General features: G+C 50.9%; 1 protein-coding gene and 1 long non-coding RNA gene across 6 annotated transcripts; one reads left to right on the forward strand and one right to left on the reverse strand.

The window, feature by feature from the left end:
- Positions 1-9,844: 9,844 nt before the first annotated feature.
- LOC122485683 lies at positions 9,845-15,541 on the reverse strand. The gene is made up of 3 exons (XR_006297914.1): positions 14,329-15,541; positions 13,934-14,033; positions 9,845-12,000 (listed from the first exon to the last, which is right to left on the reverse strand). It is a non-coding gene; the product is annotated as an uncharacterized LOC122485683 (long non-coding RNA).
- Positions 11,770-21,041, forward strand: RUNDC3A (RUN domain containing 3A). Of its 5 annotated transcripts, none has more exons than XM_043584701.1 (11): positions 11,770-11,928; positions 15,555-15,670; positions 16,039-16,187; positions 16,377-16,462; positions 17,404-17,493; positions 17,594-17,674; positions 17,819-17,984; positions 18,098-18,255; positions 19,008-19,145; positions 19,273-19,379; positions 20,414-21,041. In XM_043584701.1, the coding sequence occupies exons 1-11, from the start codon at positions 11,822-11,824 to the stop codon at positions 20,554-20,556; spliced, it is 1,341 nt and encodes a 446-aa protein (XP_043440636.1). In that variant the 5' UTR covers positions 11,770-11,821; the 3' UTR covers positions 20,557-21,041. The 5 variants fall into 5 exon arrangements, with proteins under 5 accessions (XP_043440636.1, XP_043440637.1, XP_043440638.1 ...); XM_043584702.1 differs by having other exon boundaries at positions 16,051-16,187; XM_043584703.1 differs by having other exon boundaries at positions 16,054-16,187.
- The last annotated feature ends 606 nt before the right edge of the window (positions 21,042-21,647 follow it).

The raw sequence follows: 21,647 nt of genomic DNA on the forward strand, positions 1-21,647 counted from the left end.
CTGTTTTGGATTCTGTGTCTCCCTCTCTCTCTGCCCCTCCCCTGATCATGCTCTGTCTCTCTCAAAAATAAAATAAACATTAAAAAATTTTTTTAAAACAGAGAGGGAGGTAAACCATAAGAGACTTTTTTTTTTAAGTTTTTATTTAGTTATTTTTAAGAGAGAGAGAGAGAGAGAGAGAGAGAGAACAAGCAGGAGAGGGGCAGAGAGAGAGGGAGACTCAGAATCTGAAGCAGGCTCCAGGCTCTGAGCTGTCAGCACTGAGCCCGACACGGGGCTCAAACCCACGAACCTGTGAGATCATGACATGAGCCGAAGTCAGACGCCCAAACCACTGAGCCACCCAGGTGCCCCAAGAGACTCTTAAAAATAGAGAACAAACTGAAGGTTGCTGGAGGGGGAGGGTGGGGTGGGTGGGTTAAATGGGTGACGGGCATTAAGGAGGGCAATTTTTATATAGTCCAGGAGCACTGGATGTTATATAGAAGAGACAAATCACTAGGTTCTACTCCTGAAGCCAAGACTACGTGGTATGTTAACTAAGTTGACTATTAAAAAAGAAAAAAAAGGTAGAAAAAAGTTAGAGTAAAAATACATAAAACACAAAATAAAGTATCATAGAATCAATAACAACAAAGTTACTTCTTTTAAAAGATTAATAAAATTTAAAAATCTCTAGTGTGACTTATGAAAACAAAGATCTCGTTCGGCAAATGTCAGGAACGAAAAGGTGATTGGGCGCCTGGCTGGCTCAGTCGCAAGAGCATGTGACTCGTTCTCGGGGTTGTGAGTTCAGCCCCACGTTGGGTGTAGAGATCACTTAAAATAAAGCAACTTTAAGAAGTAAATGAAAACGTGAACTTCACTACCGGTTTTTAAGGACATTACAAATAAGAGGGGGCGCCTGAGTGGCTGAGTCAGTGGAGCGGCCAATTTCAGCTCAGGTCACGATCTCACAGTTCATGAGTTTGAGCCCCGCATGGGGCTTGCTGCTGTCAGTGCAGAGGCCACGTCAGGTCCTCTGTCCCCCTCTCTCTCTGTCCTTGCTCCGCTCGCATGCTCTCTCTTTCTCTCTCTCTCTCAAAATAAATAAACTTAAAAAAAAAAAAAACTTAAGAAAAATAAAATAAAAATAAGAGTATATTATGGATGCATTGATTTTATGCCAAGAATTTAAAATTTTCAATAAAATGGGCAGAGTCTTAGAAAACTATGACTTATACCCTCTCCAGAAGCCAAAAGGGAATTCTACCTCATCATGACGGAGGTGCAAGGACTGGACTGGCTGTCTTGCTGTAAACGACTAGAAAACTAGACGAGACGTAGGAAACAACCGTTGTAGACATTGACGATGGGCGGTGCAGGGCTGAAATCTCTAAGACGAGGGGAACAAAGTAAGCCCCATGCTTGTTCCAGTTTCTGCCCGGAGGCACGGCCTCATCGGTGCTGGGAAGTTGTCCCAAAGCAGCGGGGTTTGCCGGGGTTGAGACAAGAGGACAGAGGTTAGGGAGGCTTTCACGACTGGAATTTGCAAAATGGAATATTACAGATAAAGGAGCTATGTATAGAAAGAGCTCCAGAAATATGCATCAGAGTGTCCCTGAGACTGCCGTTGAATACTAAGCCACGTATGTGAGGGTGAAATTCCACCCATCTGAGAGAGGCAGTGGCAGGCTGTAAGCGAAAGACTTGCCAGAGATTACAGAAGGCGAGGACGTAGCTAAGTTCCGGCCACCCAGAGTGGAGAATCCTTGTTAAAACACCCAGGGCACTCAGGAGAGGCTCCAGAAAGGTAACAGACACCTTGGTAGTAGGGCTACTGTAGCGTTAGAGTAAAGGCACGTTTAGACCTCCCCTAACACCTTACAAATAAGTTTCGAAAGAATTGAGTTTCTCATGAGTAAGTTAACTAATTGCCCGATAGGACCAAGTCCAGCATTTTGGGAAACAAAACTCAGCACCTTGAGTAATGCAGTAAGTCATGGTCTGAGAGAAAATGTTTGCAACGTACATATCTGACAAAAGGCTTGCATCTGGACTATGTAAAGAATTCCTACAACTCAGTGATGAAACCAGGCAAACAACTCAATGAAAAAAATTTGCAAAAGACTTGAACAGACACATCACACACACACACACACACACACACACACAAATGGCTAATAAGCTCGTTGAAAAGCTCAACATCATTAGTCATTAGAGAAATGAAAAAAAAAAAAATTAAGTCCACAAGGAGATACCACTACCTACCCAGTTAAACGGCTAAAATGCAGAGATCAACAGGGGTGCCTGGGTGGTGCAGTAGGTTAAGCACCCGGCTCTTTTATCTCAGCCCAAGGTCGTGATCTCACAATTCATGAGTTCGAGCCCCACTTGGGATTCTGTCTCTCCCTCTCTCTGCTGCTCCCCTGCTTGTGCTCTCTCTCTCTCTCTCTCAAAATAAATAAATAAACCTAAAAAAAATAAAAAAAAATAAAATGCAGAGATCAACAGCACTGAGTGTTGGAAAGGGGGTGGAGCGTTGGAAATCTTACACTTTTATATATCGTACAAATTGCACAACCACTTTGGAAATCGGCTTGGCGGTTTCTTTAAAAGTTAACCATATACTTATCCTATGATTCCTTTAATCAATCCTAGATATTTATCCCAGAGATCTGAAATATATCTTGAATGAGAATGTTCTTGGAAGTTTTCTTCATAATAGCCAAACACTACAAACAGCTCAAATGTCTATCAACGGGAGAATGAACAAACTGTGATATACTTCTCATCTCATCGATAAAAGTAAATAGTTACTTACAGATGCTTCAACATCAGCGAATCTCAAAAACATCGTGCTGAACGAAAAACAGCCAGTGCCAAAGAGTATTTATTGTGTGATTCCACTTCTATAAAGTTTTAGAGTAGGCAAAACGAATCTATGGTTCTAGAAATCGGGTCAGTGGTTGCTTCTGAGCAGACTGACTAGGACGAAGCACAGGAGAATGTCCTTGGAGTTGTGGAAATGTTCTGTTCCCTAACTGCTATGTGGGATACATGAGTGCACGTATCTACTAAATCAGTGCATGCCATGCTTGACATCTAAACATTTTGCCGTGTGTAAATTCCACCTCAGTAAAGAAGAACCATATTGGGGTCCCACCGCACACCCACCGGAGTGGCTAAAATTAAACAGAATAAATGTACTGAATGTTGTCTACTATAAGAAGCAAGTAGCTCTCTCATACATTGGTGATGGGGATGTAAAATGGTACCACCAATTTGGGAATTTCTTATGAAGTTAAACATATACTTACCATGTGATCTAGCAAGTCCACTTTCAGGTATATACCCAAGAGAAATGAAAATATTTGATTACAAGTACTGAAAATTTATACAATACCATTTGTCCTAGCTTTCGCCGAAATAGTAAACAGAATCGAAACAATCCCGATATCCATCAGCAAGTAAATGGACAAATAAATTGTGTTATATCTATACAGTGGGATACTACATTTTATCCACTGTATTTGTCCACCAATCCCCATCAGCAACAATAAGGGATGAATTGGGGCCCCTGGGTGGCTCAGTCGGTTAAGCGCCCGACTTTGGCTCAGGTCATGATCTAGCAGGGTGTGAGTTCGAGCCCCGCGTCAGGCTCTGTGCTGACAGCTCAGAGACTGGAGCCTGCTTCGGATTCTGTGTCTCCCTCTCTCTCTCTGCCCCTCCTTTGCTCTCTCTCTCTCAAAAATAAATAAACATTAAAAAATAATAATAATAAATAAGGGATGAATTAATGATACTTGCAACAACATGAATACATTCCCAAAATGTTATGCTAAGTGAAAGAAACTAGACACATACATCTTATATGATTACATTTAAATAAAATTCTTTAAAAAAAACTAGTTTACAGTGACAAAGTAGATAAATGGTTGCCTGTGGACAAGGGTGAGGCAAAGGATTGACTGGGAAGACCCACAAAGGAATCTTTTTAGTGATGGATTATTCCATATCTTGATAGTGGGTGTATGCATTTGTCAAAACTCATTGACTTGTAAAATTAACACGGGCCCATTTATTGTGTGTAAATTATTCTTCGGTGTTGTTGAGTTTTAAAAATGGAGAACCATTGGGGCGCCTGGGTGGCTCAGTCAGTTAAGCGTCTGACTTCAGCTCAGGTCATGCTCTCACAGTTTGTGGATTCAAGCCCCGTGTCGGGCTCTGTGCTGACAGCTCAGAACCTGGAGCCTGTTTCAGATTCTGTGTCTCCCTCTCTCTCTGCCCCTCCCCTATTCATGCTCTGTCTCTGTCTCAAGAATAAATAAACATTAAAAAATTTTTAAAAATAATAATGATAATAAAAATGGAGAACCAGTTGACAAAGTCAAAATAAAAAAACTAAGACAAAAAAAAAAAGAATAAATAGAATACCCAAATGATGCACAACGATTAAATAAATTGAATCAGCATAGTTCCATGACCAGATAGCTTCATCACTAAATTCAGTCACATATTCAAGAAGCAAATGCTTCCAAAGATTCACAAATTATGTCATGAAGCATAAAAAATAAGGTGGCATGTCTTAACTCATTTAACAGCATAATCTTAATACCCAAACCTGGCGTGGATAGTACAAGGGAGGGAAATAATAGGTCAATCTCACGCATGAACATAAATTTTAAAAGCCTAAATGAATAAAACATTTAGCAAACTAAAGCCAATAATATATATAAAAAAGGTAATATACCATGACCAAATTGGCTTATCCTGGAAATGGAATTTGATGACATTAGAAAAAAATCAATTTATGTAATCCTCCACATGAACATAAAGACAGAGTAAAAACCAAATATTCATCTCAGAAACAGAAAAAGCATTTGATAAAATTTTGTCACCCATTAATGATGAACACTTTGAGCAAACTAAAATAGAAGGGAACTTCTGTAACCTGATAAGAGATACCTACAAAAAACTTGTAGCAAACATCACACTTAATATTGAAATCTTTCCTTCTGAGGCCAAAAACAGAACAAGGATGCTTGTTATTTGGTGAGGAAAAGACAAACCTGTTTTTGCAAATGACCTAATCGTGTATCGAGAAAATCCAAAAGAAGCTACAGGTTAATTAATTCAGCGTATAGAAATTTTCAGCAAATCAGTAGAATCGGCTTAAACGTTAATCGCTCAAAGACAGACAACTCATTTAAAAAATGTTCAAAGTGGGGCGCCTGGGTGGCTCAGTCAGTTGAGCGCCTGACTCCTGATTTTGGCTCAAGTCATAATCCCAGGGTTGTTGGATCGAGCCCTGGATCAGGCTCCAAGCCGAGTGAGGACCCTGCTTAAGATTCTCTCTTTCCTTCTGCCCCTCTCCCTTCTTGTGCTCTCTCTCTCTCTCTCAAAAAAAAAAATAATAATAATAATAAAATAAAATAAAATAAAGGAAAATTAACAAGCGTTGGTGGAGAAACTGGAACCCTCGTATATCTCTGGTGGGAATGTAAAATTGCTCGACCCCTGTGGAAACAGTTTGTTCCTCAGCAAGTGAAGCATAGAATAACCAACCATACGACACAGCAATTCGGAAGAATTGCGAACACTCACAATAGACCCCAGGTGACCATTTTGGCCTTTCTGCCCATTACAGGGTCCACCTTGACCCTGCTAAGTGCCATCACCTGGCCTCTGTTCTGGGCTCCCGTCGTACATGACTCTGGGAAGCCCCCTTCCACAGCAGCTGCTGCTACCACCGACTTTCACCTGCAGAGCAGAACCACTACTGAGTTGTAAAGAGGGCCAGTGTCCCCTAACATCTAGCCCGTTTCTTATCACTTTATTGAAGAAGTATCCCTGGGCCTCCATGAAGAATACAGCGGGCTGGAGGGTTCCCTGATCACATATAATTATAATTTCATTCTGGTGTGCCCACCTCTCTGCCTCTGAACCCCCCTCCCCAGCATTCTGCCACTCAGTTCCGGCCTCTCCACCTCATGTGCTGTAATGCGTAGATTTTCCTAAATTTTGAAGATCTATGCCAGTAGCATCTTGCAACTGGCTTCAGATGTCCTTGCCAAGGCTTTAAAATGTTAACTCCTCGGCTCTGGGAGAACATCCCAGATCAATAAACTCTCCATTATTCAGACTTATTTATATTCCACCCCCTGGCCCCCGTCCAGCACTCTCATAGGGTAAGTAGAGGCACGTTCTCCCAATTTCTGCGACATGTTAGCCAGTCAAATCCTGCAGTCTTCTGATGAATAATCCCTTTCTTGTCGTCGCTGGGATAGTACTTCCCCGCTTGGTGCTTGGTGCATGGTGACACTTAACCGAAGTTATGGGTCTAGAACCGTGGGGGGTCCCTGGGTAGCTCAGTCGGTTAAGCGTCCGACTTTGGCTCAGGTCATGATCTCACAGTCCACGAGTTCGAGCCCCGCGTCGGGCTCTGTGCTGACAGCTCGCAGCCTGGAGCCTGCCTCTGATTCTGTGTCTCCCTCTGTCTCTGCCCCTCCCCCACTCATGCTCTGTCTCTCTCACTCTCAAAAACGAATAAATGTTAAGAAACTTTTTTTAGAATCATGGAGGGAGTCAGATCTTGAAGAGGGTAGGTATCATCTTATGGGGCATCTGCCTCAGATGTGGACTTTGCACAGTATGCAGGCAAGGAGAGGCCACTTCTGCTGCCCCAAAGGGTTCAGGGAAAAAATCTGAGGGTCCCAGGACAGATGATCCCATACCAGATCTCAGGGGCCTGACTGGTTGCATGTTTAAAGATATAATTCTGCTATTCTCACAATCAGATTATGGGATCGATTTTCAGCACAGGCTGCAGATGAGAGTTTCCTTAAATGCTGCCATAGAGGCCTTCCTGCTCTCACCCTGAACCCTGAGTTGATAGTTGGCTGATGTGAGTCTCTCATTTTTGTCTTTTAGCACTTTGATGTCATTTAACAACAACCGGCCAACTCGGCCATCCTTATAACGACCACTTCCCTCCTACGTCTCAAATACTAGAGATATTCACAGGCCGTGCACCCTGTATTCACCAAGGGGAAAGTAATCATGATGTGCAGCACTCTAGTGGATCTAAGGACTCCACTTACCTCAGCAAAGTAACCCTTGTTGCCATATGGATGGTGCATAATACAATTCCAGAATCCTATCCTGAGAACCTGCTTCCTAGGACCACTTAAAATACCAGCTGTATTTGGGGGAGTTGCCCTAGAAGTAGAACCTAGGGAAAGGATTCAAAGGCAAGTTTTTATTTGAGAAATGATGCTAAGAACCACCAGGAAGCAAGTGAGAAAGCACCATGGGGAAGGAGAGGAGGCTAATAAGGGCACGCCCTCAAGAAAGTTAAGAGTGTGAACAACTACGAGCACCTGGATGGCTCAGTAGGTTGAGTGTCCAATTCCTGATTTTGGCTCAGGTCATGATTCCAGGGTCGTGGGATCGAACCCTGCATTGGGCTCTGTGCTAAGCGTGGAGCCTGCTTGAGATTCTCTCTCTCTCTCTCTCTCTCTCTCTCTCTGCTCCTCTCCCTCACTCTCGTCTTCTCTCTTTCTAACATTAGAAAATATATATATTAAGAGTGTGACCAGCTAGAGCTTAAAATCCTGTTGGGACACTCAGGGAACCAATAATAATGTGAGCCTCAGGACCACCCCAAGTGAGGGCTGAGGGAGCTGGGGTATCTATTCACCAATCCCCATCAGTTATTTCCTGAGGGTTGCTCTGGATAGAAGTATAATTCCCCAGAACTTTCAGCCTGCCCAGTGTTTGTTGGAGTAGAGCAGGCTCCAGTGGCCAGAGAGAGCCCTTGGGGAAAGAGTCGCAGGTTTTTTTTTTGGCAGTTGGCAGTTCTTCCAGTATACCCAAGAGCTGAGCGAATGTGAGAGGAGCTCTGATAACATTTACTACACCTAGGGAGGAATCCTTTCACCAGATACAACAGTGGGTCCACTAAACTGGAGATCGAGGCTCGCCTGGGCTCAGAGCGCAGAAGGTTACCCTCTGGGGTGACTATCCCAAATTCCAAGGGATATTGGGTTGCGGCTATGCCATGAAGGTAGGGAAGACTATGCCTAGGACCCATGGGATTCTCTGCTGTGCCTCTCCTTTCTTCCATGTCCAATAGCAAAAGTTAAAGAAAAAACGCAGGAACTCAATTCTGAGGATTTAGAATCATCAAGAATGAAGGCTTGGTCACTTGACCTGGTTAAAAAAAAAAAAAACCAATTAACAAGCTGAGGTTATGGCTACAGGCAAAGCGAAAATGAAATGAGTAATGGAAGAGGAGAGTTATAAAGGTAAACTTGTGACAGTTACAGGAATAAGGATTGTAGAAGCCATAGGTATTTTCTTTCTTGCTTTTTTTGTGTTATTAATACATATTAATAATGCATAGTATTACGTACGTAATAATGACATATTAATCTACATATTAATCTCTACACATTAATCTCTCCCCTCCTTTCTTTCCCTTATTATTTTATAGGCGGTTTTTTGTTGATAATGAGCTTCATAATTTAGCCTTTAGGTTACAGAATCCTCTAGAGGAAATGTGGCTGAACTAGGTGAGGTATTAGCATCACCCAGAAATGGATACTGTTACCGTAGTGACTTTGCAGCCCCACTTTTGGGAGTGGGAACCAGAGCATCTTCATTTGTACAAAGGACAACTGCATCTTGCGAGGCAAACATATGAAGTTCATCACTGTTCACTTTTTCAAGTTTCTTTTTTAATGTTTATTTATTTTTGAGAGAGGGAGACACAGAATCCAAAGCAGGCTCCAGGCTCTGAGCTGTCAGCACAGAGCCTGATGCGGGGCTCAAACCCATGAACCGTGAGATCATGACCTGAGATGAAACGAAGAGTCAGATGCTTAACTGACAGCCACCCAGTCACCCCTGTTACTGTTCAAATACGTATAGAAAGATGTGTACAGGGGCGCCAGGGTGGCTAAGCATCTAACTCTTGGTTTCAGCTTAGGCCATGATCTCATGGTTTGGTTCACAAATTCGAGCCCTGCATGGGGCTCTGCGCTGACATCGCAGAGCCTGCTTGGGATTCTGTCTCCCTCTTTCTCTGCCCACCCCCCCCCCGCTTGCTCCTAGCTCTCTCTCAAAATAAATAAAAGTAAACTTAAAAAAAAAAAGACGTGTATAAATGTTGAGCAGGCAGAGAGGCAGACTAATGTCAGTTATTCATTTCTTGCCTTTCTGCTCTAAATCCATTATTTGTGTCTCTGGTGTCTGATTTGAGTGCATCTGACTCTGCAAACTTGTTTCCCAGTCTCCGTTACTAATTGGCTTTCTGTTAGGTTCTGCTAATAAGAGACACTACAGAGAGATGGAAGGCAGGAGGAAGAAAGAAGGAACTATCTCCCCATATTTCTGTTTTTTTTTTCAGAGTTGCTCTGTCGTTGGAAGTTGGCTCCAGCCTTCAGCTTCATTCTGCACGCCAAGAACCAGCTTTGTAAACAGCTCCTCTGAGGAATAAGCAGCAGCCTGCTGGTGACTTTGCCTGAATCTGAGCCCCAACTCAGTAGGGCCCTACCTGTGGTCTCTTGGGGTGCAGCAATCCCACCTCTTCTCTTTTGTTCCCTCAGCCCTCGCTGCTTCATTTGGTTACGAGTTCCATGTCGTCCCAGTGTTCTCTTTCTCTTTTCGCTTTTAGTCTTCTAACTCCTGTGTAACCAATTCCCTGTATTAAATCCCTTCTATCTGAAATACATAATGTGGTTTCCATTTTTCTTACCAGGCCCTTTCGGATACACAAAATTACCCTCAGTGACAGAATAGATAAAGTGTAGTATTGACATGTACTGGAATCATATACGAGGAAAATAATGGAGAAAGAATAGACAAATAACAAATTTTCTTTTAATAAAGAAACATTAAACTATATATTTATTGATCGACATATAGGTGATAAAACTATAAAGAAAAGCCAGGAAATGGTTATCACAAAAGTCAGGATAGTGGTTGTCCCTTGGGGGGATGGATGAAGAGAAGATCTGGGTGTGTTTGGGAAGTCCTGGGTTCTTGACAACTTTCTATTTCTTGATCTTTAAGGAAATGACACAGGTGTTTTGTAAATATTCTTTAAACTGCACCTATGTGTTTTACATGCTTTTTTGTTCACATGACATACCCTGCAACTGAAAAACAAAAGAATATCATGATTGGCCTTGGCTATCTAGCTGGAGGCAGGAGGATGATAAGAGGGCCTTCTAGAAGCGAGGGAAGAGGGAAACGGCAAAGGAGAAACAGAAAAGACCAAGTCTGAGGTCCTGGAAGCCAAGAATTGAGGCTGAGGTTGAGTAGACATGAGATCTTTGCTGGGAGTGCCCAGGGAGTGAGACCGGGGTTGTGAGCTTGCCTAGGCCTTTTTTTTTTTTTTTTTTTTTTAATCTCTTCCTCCTCTGTTTGTGCTAACAGAGGGTCCCTGCCTGCTGATCATATTCAGATGTTGGTGCACATGTGAATCCGTGTGGGGACATATGACCATACACTAGTAAAGTGGAGTAAATCCAGGAGGTGGACAGAGTTGGTGAATACACATAAGCTGAGCCCTAGGATGGACATTCCTAAAGCCAAATGGGAAAATTGGGTGTACCCCACCTTAACACAGAAGGATTTCTGTGGGAGCTGGAGATTTTGGAGTGTGAAAGAGAACAGGTTGAGGAGAGGAATGGAGCAGGTGCAAGCAGGGATGAGAGAACAACTGGGAGGCACAGGGTGACAGGAAAGCCAGGCAATGCATCCATTTCTTTCACTTTACCCTAAAAGATGTGATCAACTTTGGGGGCTCTCTTAGCCTTGCAGAGTGAGTTGATGGCACCATGCAGCAATGCTGATAGCCAGGGGGTTAAACCCTCAAGCCAGTTGCCCTGGGATGGTGTGAGGGTGTAGTAGGACTACGAGAGAGAGAAAGAAAGAGAGAGAGAGAGAGAGAGAGAGAGAGAGCGAGAGAGAGCAGTGCCTTGGCCCTTAGCTGCCAGTCTAGTCTCACAGTCCTGAGTGGTTCAAGCCGCTAGGCTCCTACGGCTTATTCTGGATTCCCATCCCCCACCCTAGGAGCCGTTGAATCCACCGGCCGGTGCTGACAAGCCAAACACCAGATACACAGTCTCTCCGACTGCTCCTTGGCATCCTAGGTTACCGCGTAGGGCCACCTGCGCTCTCTGGAGGCAGACCTGACCCCGGCCTCCTTGAGAACGCAGATACTGATTGGGTGGGGGACGGGGCTGCGATGAGGGTATGGGAAGTGAGGACCTCCTTTCCCCGGCAGCAGGAGGAAAACTGAGACACCACCGATCACAGCTCAGAAACCAGGGAGTTCAGTCGTTGGAACTCAGAGACGCGAGGAGAGGGGTCCCGGGCCCTGAGTGTGGGAATGGACAACAGGCCAGATACCCCCTCTTCCTCCTTCCAATCGCTGCTTCTTCCGGGGACCCCCTCCGCCCTCCCTCTGCCCCAGCCCTCTCCCCCCCACCCCCAAATTCTGCATCCTCTGCGGATTGGTGCCCGGCCTGCCAGGGGCGGGGCCCGAGGGCCCTGACGTCACCAGCCGAGGGGGGCGGGCGTCTAAGGGAGGGGGGTGACGGGCCCGGCTCAGCACCTCGGAGAGCTCCCTCCGGCCTTGTTTTGCTCTGGAATCGCCGCCGGGGGAGGGTGCCAGGGGGCCGGGCACCGGGAGCAGCGGCAGGGGGATGACCGAGCAGGGATCGAGGGGCCCCGGCGGGCAGAGGGCCCAGCCGTGATCCGGCGGGGGGGGGCCGGGGCTCCAGGCGGGGTGGGGGGCAGCTGGTGGCGGCAGCAGTGGCCGCACATCTGGATGGAAGCGAGCTTTGTCCAGACCACCATGGCTCTGGGGCTGTCCTCCAAGAAAGCGTCTTCCCGCAATGTGGCCGTGGAGCGTAGGAACCTGATCACCGTGTGCAGGTGGGCGCCGCTGGCGGGGGGTGGTCAGGGAGAGGCGTCGGGGCGGGCTGCGGAAATACGGACCGAGCGTGCCTGCCGGGAGGGTGCACAGCAGCCACGGAGGAAAAGGGATGAAGCACAGAGTTAAGACGAGCGCGTCCACTGTTCCTCTCAGGCCCAGACCAGGAGGGGGTTTGGAGGTCTGGTCCCTATCCTTCTAGGCCAAGTCAGGCCTATGCCCAGTCCGGGGCCTGGGGGTGAGGGGTGTTTAATTGGCACTGCAGCTTCCTGTGAAAACCAGGAAGTGACATTGTGTGTGAGGGGGAGGGGTGGGGATGGCTGGCTCCCTTGCTGGGGGCGGGGGCGAGGTGGGCAGAGAAGAACTGACAGGTAGCGGCCTGAACGCCCTCCAAGCATACCCTCACTCCCACCCCTGACATCCTGGCCTCTCAGGGGTGGGGCTTTCCTGGGAGATTTCCCAGGCTCAAATCCGGGAGCAGAGATGGTGCCCTCCTCCATCTCTGGGCAGCTGCAGCCTGTGGCAGGATCAACTAGGGGTGTGGGCAAAGCCCCTGAATCCACCCAGTGAAGGGTGAGGGACGCTGTGCCTGCCGTGGGAAGGAGGGAGGGTCTGACCGCAGAAGCCTGGGTCTCCTGGGTTCCAGGGAGGAGACTGGGAGGGCAGATGTGTCCCTGAGGGTGGGGCTGTCGCAGTGTTGGGAAGATTCATCTGCTTTTGGGGGGCCCAGGAAATGAAGCTTCCCACCTCAGCCCTGCAGTGACTCACCCTCACTGCCCTGTCCTGAGCCAGGAGCGGCCAGTTGCCCAGCCACTGTCCCTCAGCCTCACCTGCCCTCATCTCTCCCTCTAGGACCTCCCCCCCCCACCAGCTGCCTTCTCCATCTGCAACCTCCCCACCCCCCATGCCACCTCTGAGGGCAGGCACTCCAAGTGCCAGGCTCAGCTGTCCTGCCTTGCAGCCCCCACCTTGCCTACACACAGGCCTTGGCCCTGCTCCTTCCCCCCAGGAATCAGCGCTCACCTGATGCCCTGGCTCCTGCCCGCCATAGCTCCTACCAGGTTCCTGAGCACACACCCAACCACACTGCATCTGCCCCAGCCCAAAGTGCAGGCTGCTGCCTCCACCCTCACCTCTCAACCCCTGCCACTATGGTATAAAACAAAGGTTTCTGCCTTTGGGGCCAGAGGGTCCTAGGTTCAAGCTCTGACTTCATCAGTTATTTGCTGTACAACCATGGGAAGTCTCCCAACCATTCTGGGCCTTGGGTGCCTCATCATCCCCACTGTCAATGTAACAGCCACACCAAGGAATAGTTATGGCATAATTCGTGTAGGACCACACGCCTGGCACATGAAAATAGCCCTCTCCTGATGGTACCCTTCCTGTCTCTGAGAAGAAGGTTCTTCTTCTTTCCTTTGCCTGCTAGGACAACTGAGCCTCTTGAGTGCATGGGGAAAGGGGGGGGGTGCGGGGAATCTCCCTTTGGCCTAGGCTGGAGAAGCAGAGGTTCTGGAGGTTCGGAAGTGGGCTTAGAGCTGGGGTGTGAGGGACAGAGTTTTGGAGGGGGTTGGGGGCATGACAAAGACTTAGAAACCCCTCAGGCCCCTGCCACCTCATCGCTGTCATGTGGTTCGCCTCCAGCTCCCAGAACAGTTCCCTTTAGCAGGCCAAGGGCTCCCCCGGGCCCTGGCCTCCCCGTCTCCATGGTAACCTGCAGCAGCCACTGCACCTCCTAACAAGGAACACACCATGGGGCTCCCGGGGGCAATGACCAGTTCGGCGACACCCCTGAGGATAGATGGCAGATGGCTGCCACACTGAAATGAGCCCCAGGCCCCCACTGAGGGCTGACCCAGATGACCAGAAAATATCACGGGGGGTGAAGCGTGCTGCATAATGAAGCCCAGCTAATGCCCTAAACACACGCTCTTTCCAGCAGGGTCGACCTTACCATTAATGGCCCTGCTCCTCGCCACCCCTGCCCAATGGCCTATACACACTTACCTTCTCCCAGTCCTTCCTGGAGCCCGAGGCAGGTACTCTATTATTCCTGTTTGGGCCTCAGAGAGATTAAATGACCCGTCCAAGGCCACATGGATATCACCTGGAAACAGGATTTGAGTCCATCAGGCTGCTTCCATCTACTAGGACCCCAACACTGACCCGGCTCTGATTTCGGGCCAGACCAGCTCTAAGCCCAAAGAGAGGGAGGGAGGGCCTTTGGCTCAGTTCTGCCATTGGTCTGAGAGCCTCAGAGGACAGTGCGTAGGGGCTGGAGCTTGCAGAGTGGAAGGCAGAGGAGGCAGGGGCTGCTCCCAGGCCTTGGGAAACGTGATGGCCACCAGGAGGCCACAAGATGTAGCGGAAAGAGGAAGCGCTTTGGAATCAGACACACTTACCTGACTCCTCACTAGCTGTGTGACTCTGAACAGATCAGTCCACCTCTTGAATCTTCAATTACCTTATCTGTTAAATGGGAATGATGATAGTAAGAGGACCTACCTCCCAGAGCTGTTGTAAAGATGGATGAGCTAATACATGCAAACTACAGTGCTTGACACATTACAGGGCTTGATAAGCTTAGCGGGGGAAGGGCAGTTCCAAGCAGCCCCCATATCCCCCAACACCCACTCTTGCTCTGCCACCCACAATAGGGTAATAATGGGATGTTGGGAGCTGTGTCCTCATTCCTGCCCCATCCCAGTGCAGGGATGGCAGGTGCAGATTGCAGGGGTAGGGATTGCAGAGGTAGCGGAGGCTCTGAGCAGGATTGCAGAGAAGGACGGGGGCTGCTGGGCTCCAGTTTCTCAGCCCTGTTGGCTTCCCTTGATTCCCTTCCTCTCTGAGAAGCCAGGTGTCTGGACCTCTAAGACCCCTTCCAGAGATCTGCTGCCAATGTCCCGCCCACACACACCCAATGTGTGTCAGACCCACAACCTGCACACGCACACACACACCCAATGTGTGTCAGACCCACAACCTGCACACACACACAACGCCCCAGCCCAGCTCTGCACCGCCTGGTTCTGGGCAGCTGGTGTGTGGGCGACCAGGCTAGGAAGGAGAAAGGGAAAGGGGGGCATCCGTGTGCTAAAAGCCCACCTGGCCACCCTGGCATGCCCACGCTCCATGTGCTCAGTGCCAACTCACATGTCCTGGCACAGGTGACCCCCCGCCGCCCCCAGAAGGGACTGAAGTTTGTTCCAGCAATAGCAGAAGACAGCACAGGGCAGGGGTGCAAACCCACTTCTAACTCCTAGCTGACCTCTGACCCACACACATAGAAAATGCAACTCCAAAGGATGGGCAAGAAGGAAGGGGCTCTGGGAAAGACCCCTGACTCCGGGTGTCCTGAAGTTTCTTTTCTCTAGCTGTCACCTCTCCTATCACCTATATGTCAATCAGTCTCCCACCTGCCACTCTATCACTCCCAGGTCACAGCACCTCTGTGGTCACTGTGTATCCCTCCGTATTTCACCTTCTTTCCCTTTCCCACCACACCCATGCTCTTCATGACCTCTTCTCCGTCCTTCTCTCCCTCTCTTTGCCTAACACCCCTCCTCTACTGCCATTGCCCTGTTGTCTCACTGGACCCCCCACTTCCCCCTCTCCCACCCCTCACCAGGTTCTCTGTGAAAACGCTGCTGGAGAAGTATACGGCAGAACCCATCGATGACTCATCCGAGGAGTTTGTGAATTTTGCAGCCATCTTAGAGCAGATCCTCAGCCACCGTTTCAAAGGTGGGCGGGCCCAGCTCCCTGTCCCCTGTTGTCCAGCCCTCCTAACTCCCAGCCTTGAGCTTCCAGCCACCCACTCTGATCTCCCCTGTGGCTTTCTGAACCCCATCATTGACTCTGGGCCATGCACAGAGCTGGGAAGAGGGGACGGGGTCTTCTGGCCACTTGAGTGGGTGCCCACAAGCCCAATCAACGGGCGTGCAGTTATATGCTAGCGAGCCCTTTGTGCACATGCATGCGTGTGCGCATATGTTTGGGGGAGGCACCATGTGTGGGCGTGGCTGCTTATACTTATGCATGTGTATACCCCATGACATGGACCCTGTACAAACTCCCTGGTTTTGCTGAGCCGCCTCCCTGCCCTGGCTCAGCCTGTGCCCCAGCAGGTCCGGTGAGCTGGTTCAGCTCAGACGGGCAGCGGGGCTTCTGGGACTATATCCGGTTGGCCTGCAGCAAAGTGCCCAACAATTGTGTGAGCAGCATTGAGAACATGGAAAACATCAGCACAGCCCGAGCCAAGGTGAGGGGCCTGTGATGGGCAGGGCGAGGGCAGCTGTTGGTTGCAGGGGAATACAGGGGGGGATTGCCTGCTCCTTGTTCCTCACCCCTGCCTACAGGCACTGGGTAGAAGAGCCACAGGAGGTCTAGACCCAATAGTGCACTCATGGGTCCCTTCAGGGCAACAAATAAAGGTGAGTGTGCTTTCCAGGGCCGGGCATGGATCCGAGTGGCACTGATGGAGAAGCGAATGTCGGAATACATCACCACAGCTCTGCGGGACACCCGGACCACCAGGTCAGACCCTCTCAGTCAGCTCGGACCACAGATCCCAGTGTGCACGTTCACTGCCTAAACATACTTGATCCTTCAATTCTTAGAGCAACCTTCGGTATCTGGACTACAACTCCCAGCATGCACTGCTAGCTTGCCTGTCTCCCTCTCCCAGACTATCCTCTGCCACTGCGCCTGCCCTCCTGGAACACACCTTTAGCACCACCACCATCTCTTCCAAGTCAGATTAATTATTCTCCACCATCCGGCAGCACTGACCTCATGCACAGCCCTAACCTTAGACACACCTCTGAACAAGCCTCAACTATGTTAACCTTGTTCCATGACCTATAACACAGAGCCCTACCTACTCCGCAAACAGTGGCAGCAGTCTGTACTTGCTACCCATGGACGACAGAGTCCCAGTGTGCCGAGCCTCAGTCCCTGCACCGTGGGTTTGCAGAGAGAATGGGTCTCAGGCGCAGGGGTCACAGGCAGAATTTGTGCTTGAAGCTGAGTATGGTCAGGGTCATGTCTCTCTCCCCACCAACCCAGTGGTCACATACAACCCAATGTTTTCACTCCATTCTATCTCTAGTCTGTCCTCACATGTCAGAGTTTACACCATATTTTTGAGCACCTGCTGTATGCCAAGCACTAATGATTAGAACTGGTTTCCTGATTTTACCGTTCTGGATGACTCCATGCTTTGCGGGAAAGGGGTAGTTCAGAGGATGGAGGAAAGTATTCTCAGGGAACACACGTTCTAATAGGTGGGAGACACAGTGGGCCCCACTCTGAGGGAGAGACCAGATCCACACCTGAGAGGTGAGCAGGAAAGAGACCCCTCCTTCCTCTAGGAAAGGTCTGTAGTAAGCTAACAAGAGAAGTCCTGAGGGGTGCCCCACCCCCCACCCCCGCGGGAGGATGCTGCACCATCAGTCCCTCGCTCCCCCGCCCCGCAGACGTTTCTATGACTCGGGAGCCATCATGCTTCGGGAGGAAGCCACCGTCCTCACCGGGATGCTGATCGGACTGAGCGCCATAGACTTCAGGTGGGGTCTGGATGGAGGTGGCGGAGGGAGTTTAGCCGCGAACGCCCACATTCCCATCTCCTCCTACCCGCCCCCAACCTTGTGGTTCCTCTGCCCCCAGCTTCTGCCTAAAGGGCGAAGTGCTGGACGGGAAGACCCCCGTGGTCATCGATTACACACCCTACCTAAAGTTCACCCAGAGGTGAGCAGCAGGACTGCTGTGATGGGTGGGGGACCGCGGGCAGGGGGCAGGCTGCGCCGGCATCCGGGTCCCTCCGCCCCAGGGGGTCGGCAAGGGAAGCCCGGGCGGGCAGAGCGGGCCGTGCCCACCGCTCCTTCCCCCAAGCTATGACTACCTGACGGACGAGGAGGAGCGGCACAGCGCCGAGAGCAGTACCAGCGAGGACAACTCGCCCGAGCACCCGTACCTGCCGCTCGTCACCGACGAGGACAGCTGGTACAGCAAATGGCACAAGATGGAACAGAAGTTCCGCATCGTCTACGCGCAGAAGGTGCGTGATGCCGCGGCGGGGGCTGCGGGCTGGGGGGAAGGGGGCGGGCGGCCGCTGGGACCCTCCCCCCGCGTCCCGCGTCCCGCGTCCCGGGCTGAGCCGGCGCCCCGCAGGGCTACCTGGAGGAGCTGGTGCGCCTGCGCGAGTCGCAGCTGAAGGACCTGGAGGCGGAGAACCGGCGGCTGCAGCTGCAGCTGGAGGAGGCGGCGGCGCAGAACCAGCGCGAGAAGCGGGAGTTGGAAGGCGTGATCCTGGAGCTGCAGGAGCAGCTGTGAGCGCCGCCGCCGCCCTTCCCCGTCCCGGCCACCCCGACCACATCGCCCCCAGAGTCCAACGTCACCTTCCTTGATAACAGCATCTAGTGCAACCAACCGCCAGCCTCAAACCACTGATCCCCTCACCTCCTCCACCCCAGGCCCCCGTCCCCAGCGAACTAAATTACTCTCAACGTAAGATCCTGGGCGCCCCACTTCATCCGTCAGCTAGCATGGTTATAGAACATTACTCCTGGGACCCCAACATTACTGATAAGGACCTCAAATGTTACTTAGCAACCTTCAACACGATCCCGTTATTCCCTCTGCTCAACAGCCCTCTGCTCCGCAACCACTGACCATCATCCCCACGGTGACCACTGACTTCACTGCTACTCATCCCCAATAGCTCCCCCCTAGACCTTTTCATTACCCTGTGACCTCCCAGCAGGAGTCCCCAAGATACCCCATTAACCTTCAGGATTCCCACTCTGTTCTCTATCCACTCCACACTGACTTGAGTCCCACAAACACCCCATTGTCCCCTCCATCCCCCAGTAGGAGCACACCAAATCCCCGTCACCTCTCTAACCCCCAGTACCTTCCACTGCCTCCCAGGATCTGCCCTACTGATCCTCAACATTCTATCCCCATTTCTGCTACCCAGGTTTCATTCCTAACCCCACCACCACCTCTTTCTGAGCTCGCCCCCCCCTCCCCACTTCTGCTCCCTCTCCTAGCCAGTCCTGACCCCTCCTCCCCATCCCAGGACAGGTCTGATCCCCGGTGACCACGTTCCCCTGGCCCAGGGTTCCAAAGAGCTCACTACTCCCCTGGTCAACCAATGGCCGTCACTAGGAACGCTCAATGGGGCAGAGGGTGCCAACAACCCCAAACTCTACCGGAGGTAAGCCTCAGCCAGGCTCAGCTTGGGCCCGAGTGCTGGCCCTTACTGGGAAGAGGGGCACTGGGGGGGGGGGGGGGGGAGGGGCTGTAGGCCTCTGCCTGCACACCAGCCCTCTGCTCTGCCACAGACACAGTTTCATGAGCACGGAGCCACTGTCAGCTGAAGCCAGTCTGAGCTCGGACTCCCAGCGCCTGGGAGAGGGCAAACGGGATGAGGAGCCCTGGGGCCCCATCGGTGAGCCCCCGATCCAGCACCCAACTCTTCCAAGAAGGGCTGAGGCCAGGCCTTGGGGCCTATGGAATTGGCCCTGGCCGATTCCCTCTTTCATTCAGCCCTTCCAGAGAGCTTAGCACAGCAATTAAGTTTGGTTTGGGGGTGTTGGGCAGACCCTAGGGCAAACTAGCTGTGCCTCCTCCCCTGCCAGCTCGGTCAGTCACTTCACCTGGCTGAGCACTTCCCATCTGTAAAATGGGGGTGCTGATTAAAATAACCACCCATGTTGGCATATGGTGAGGGCTCAAGGCTTTTGGCATGATGACATCCTCAAGGGGCTCACAAATTCTTGGGGAACTCTTTGCCTAACTGATTTGCTCTTACCTCATGCACTCTGCGAACCGCTTGCCTGACCATTGTTTCCCCCTTTTCTTTGGCTGCCAGGAAGCTCAGAGCCAAATTAGTGGCTCTCTTCAAGCGAATGTCCAGGACTTCAACGCATGCATTTTGTGTTGCCCTCCCCTGGCTTCACCTCGGTTCCCCGCCCTAGTTTTCCCGGTGCCTGGACTTCTGCCTTTTCTTTCTAAAAACCACACTGTACTGGATGATTTTAGATCTTCTTTGAGACAAGGCAGGCTATGGACGTGGAACCCCGCCACACTGTGTTTGTGATTGTCCGTGTGTCTGTCTCCCCACCAGACTGTGAGCTCCGTGAGGGCAGGGACCGTGTCTCGTCCGTTCTCTGTATCCCCAGTGCTTGGAACGGAACAAGTGCTCACCGTGTGTTTAATAAACAGACAGAGAGGATGAACCTCAGGGGGAGACAGAGACATAAACTGACGATTACAATACAGTGTCCCTGGCACTGTGCATGGCATGGGCAGATGCTTATCAAGGTTTAACTGAAAATGGCAAATGCTCCAGAAATGAGGAAAAATTCCTGGGGGGGGGGTTCACCTGAGGGTTGCCCCTCCACTGCCTTCGCCTGTACCCCCCTCCCCAACTCACACACAGGCAGACCAGTTGGCTTGGCCTCACCTGCCCTCTCTCCCCAGGGAAGGACCCCACGCCCTCCATGCTGGGCCTCTGCGGCTCCCTGGCCTCCATCCCCAGCTGCAAGTCCCTGGCGAGCTTCAAATCCAACGAGTGCCTGGTGAGCGACAGTCCTGAGGGCAGCCCAGCACTGAGCCCCAGCTGAGGAGCGGTGTGGGCAGCACCAACGCCAGCCCCCCCACCCCCACCCTGGCCAGGGGCACAGACACCTGCCGCCTTTCCTCAGAGTCCCCCAGTCCAGGCCACTTTTCCAGGGAACGCTGCCCACCCAGCCATGGGTCTCTTGCGAAAGGCACCCTTTGCTTCTCGCCAGTTTTAGCTTTCTGCCCAAGGGAGCAGGAGCTGCAAAGGGGAGTCGGTTGGGCCAGGCTACAGGGGCACCGCGGCCACAGGGAATCCTTGGGAAAGTTTGTTCCATTCTTCTGGTGACCCTGACGCCTGGCTGGCTTCCCACTGGACTCTTCTTCGCTCATCCCCACCACCCTCCTCCGGAGCTGGTGGCCCAGCCTCAGCACCCCCACCTCCCATGCCTCTTCAGTCTGTCCTTGTGTATTCCCTGGAGTCCCTCCCTTCCCAGTCCCCAGGGCAGGGGCTCTGAGGGGATCAGGCAAATAAAAACCAGAAGACTGAGGGCAACTTTGTCTGTGGGGGGCTGGGACTGGACACTGTCCTGAAGTGGCACAATCTGATAGAGCCGGTGCCGGGCCCATAACGAAGGTGATGCTAGACCAGACAGAATGGGTACATGCCCCACGGGAGCAGACCTGTCGGAAGAAAGCCAGGAGTAGGTGGCTTTCCTAAGGGTCCTAAATGTTAGGCCTTTCCCCAGCAGACATGTAAATGCCCCATTCAGCCCAATACTCTTAATAACTTGCTTAGCCCCAAGCAGAGAAGACACTGAACATCCTGGGGGCAGGTGGAGGAGGCAAGCCCTGGCAGGGCCCTATTCTCCTTCCGGCACCCTGAGCAATTCAGCTTTGGCCCAGAGTTGCAGACCCAAAGAAGCAACCTCCCCCCTCTGTTGTCACTGAAGTGTGCCCTTGGGGAGGGGTTGCACCACCTTCTACCCTGGCCCTAACACTACCTGTCGCCCCCAACTCTGGGTCCTTGCACTGACCCAGCTCTCACTAAATAAGGAGGGGGGTGCTTTATGTGGGTACCACCTGGGCAGTAAAAGCCGCTGTCAAGGTCCCTTCCAGGCCCCCTCTGTGCAAATCACTCACCAAGTCCCAGTTC

Source organism: Prionailurus bengalensis, chromosome E1 (genome assembly GCF_016509475.1).
Source record: "Prionailurus bengalensis isolate Pbe53 chromosome E1, Fcat_Pben_1.1_paternal_pri, whole genome shotgun sequence".
Lineage (NCBI taxonomy): Eukaryota > Metazoa > Chordata > Mammalia > Carnivora > Felidae > Prionailurus > Prionailurus bengalensis.

What these genes read in the sequence shown, in the direction of transcription:
- RUNDC3A (XM_043584701.1), top strand. Translation starts at nt 11,822, where the DNA reads ATGGAAGCGAGCTTTGTCCAGACCACCATGGCTCTGGGGCTGTCCTCC. An exon ending in GCATCGTCTACGCGCAGAAG is followed by an intron (nt 17,985 to 18,097) that starts GTGCGTGATGCC and finishes GGCGCCCCGCAG; the next exon opens with GGCTACCTGGAGGAGCTGGT. An exon ending in GGAGCCCTGGGGCCCCATCG is followed by an intron (nt 19,380 to 20,413) that starts GTGAGCCCCCGA and finishes CTCTCTCCCCAG; the next exon opens with GGAAGGACCCCACGCCCTCC.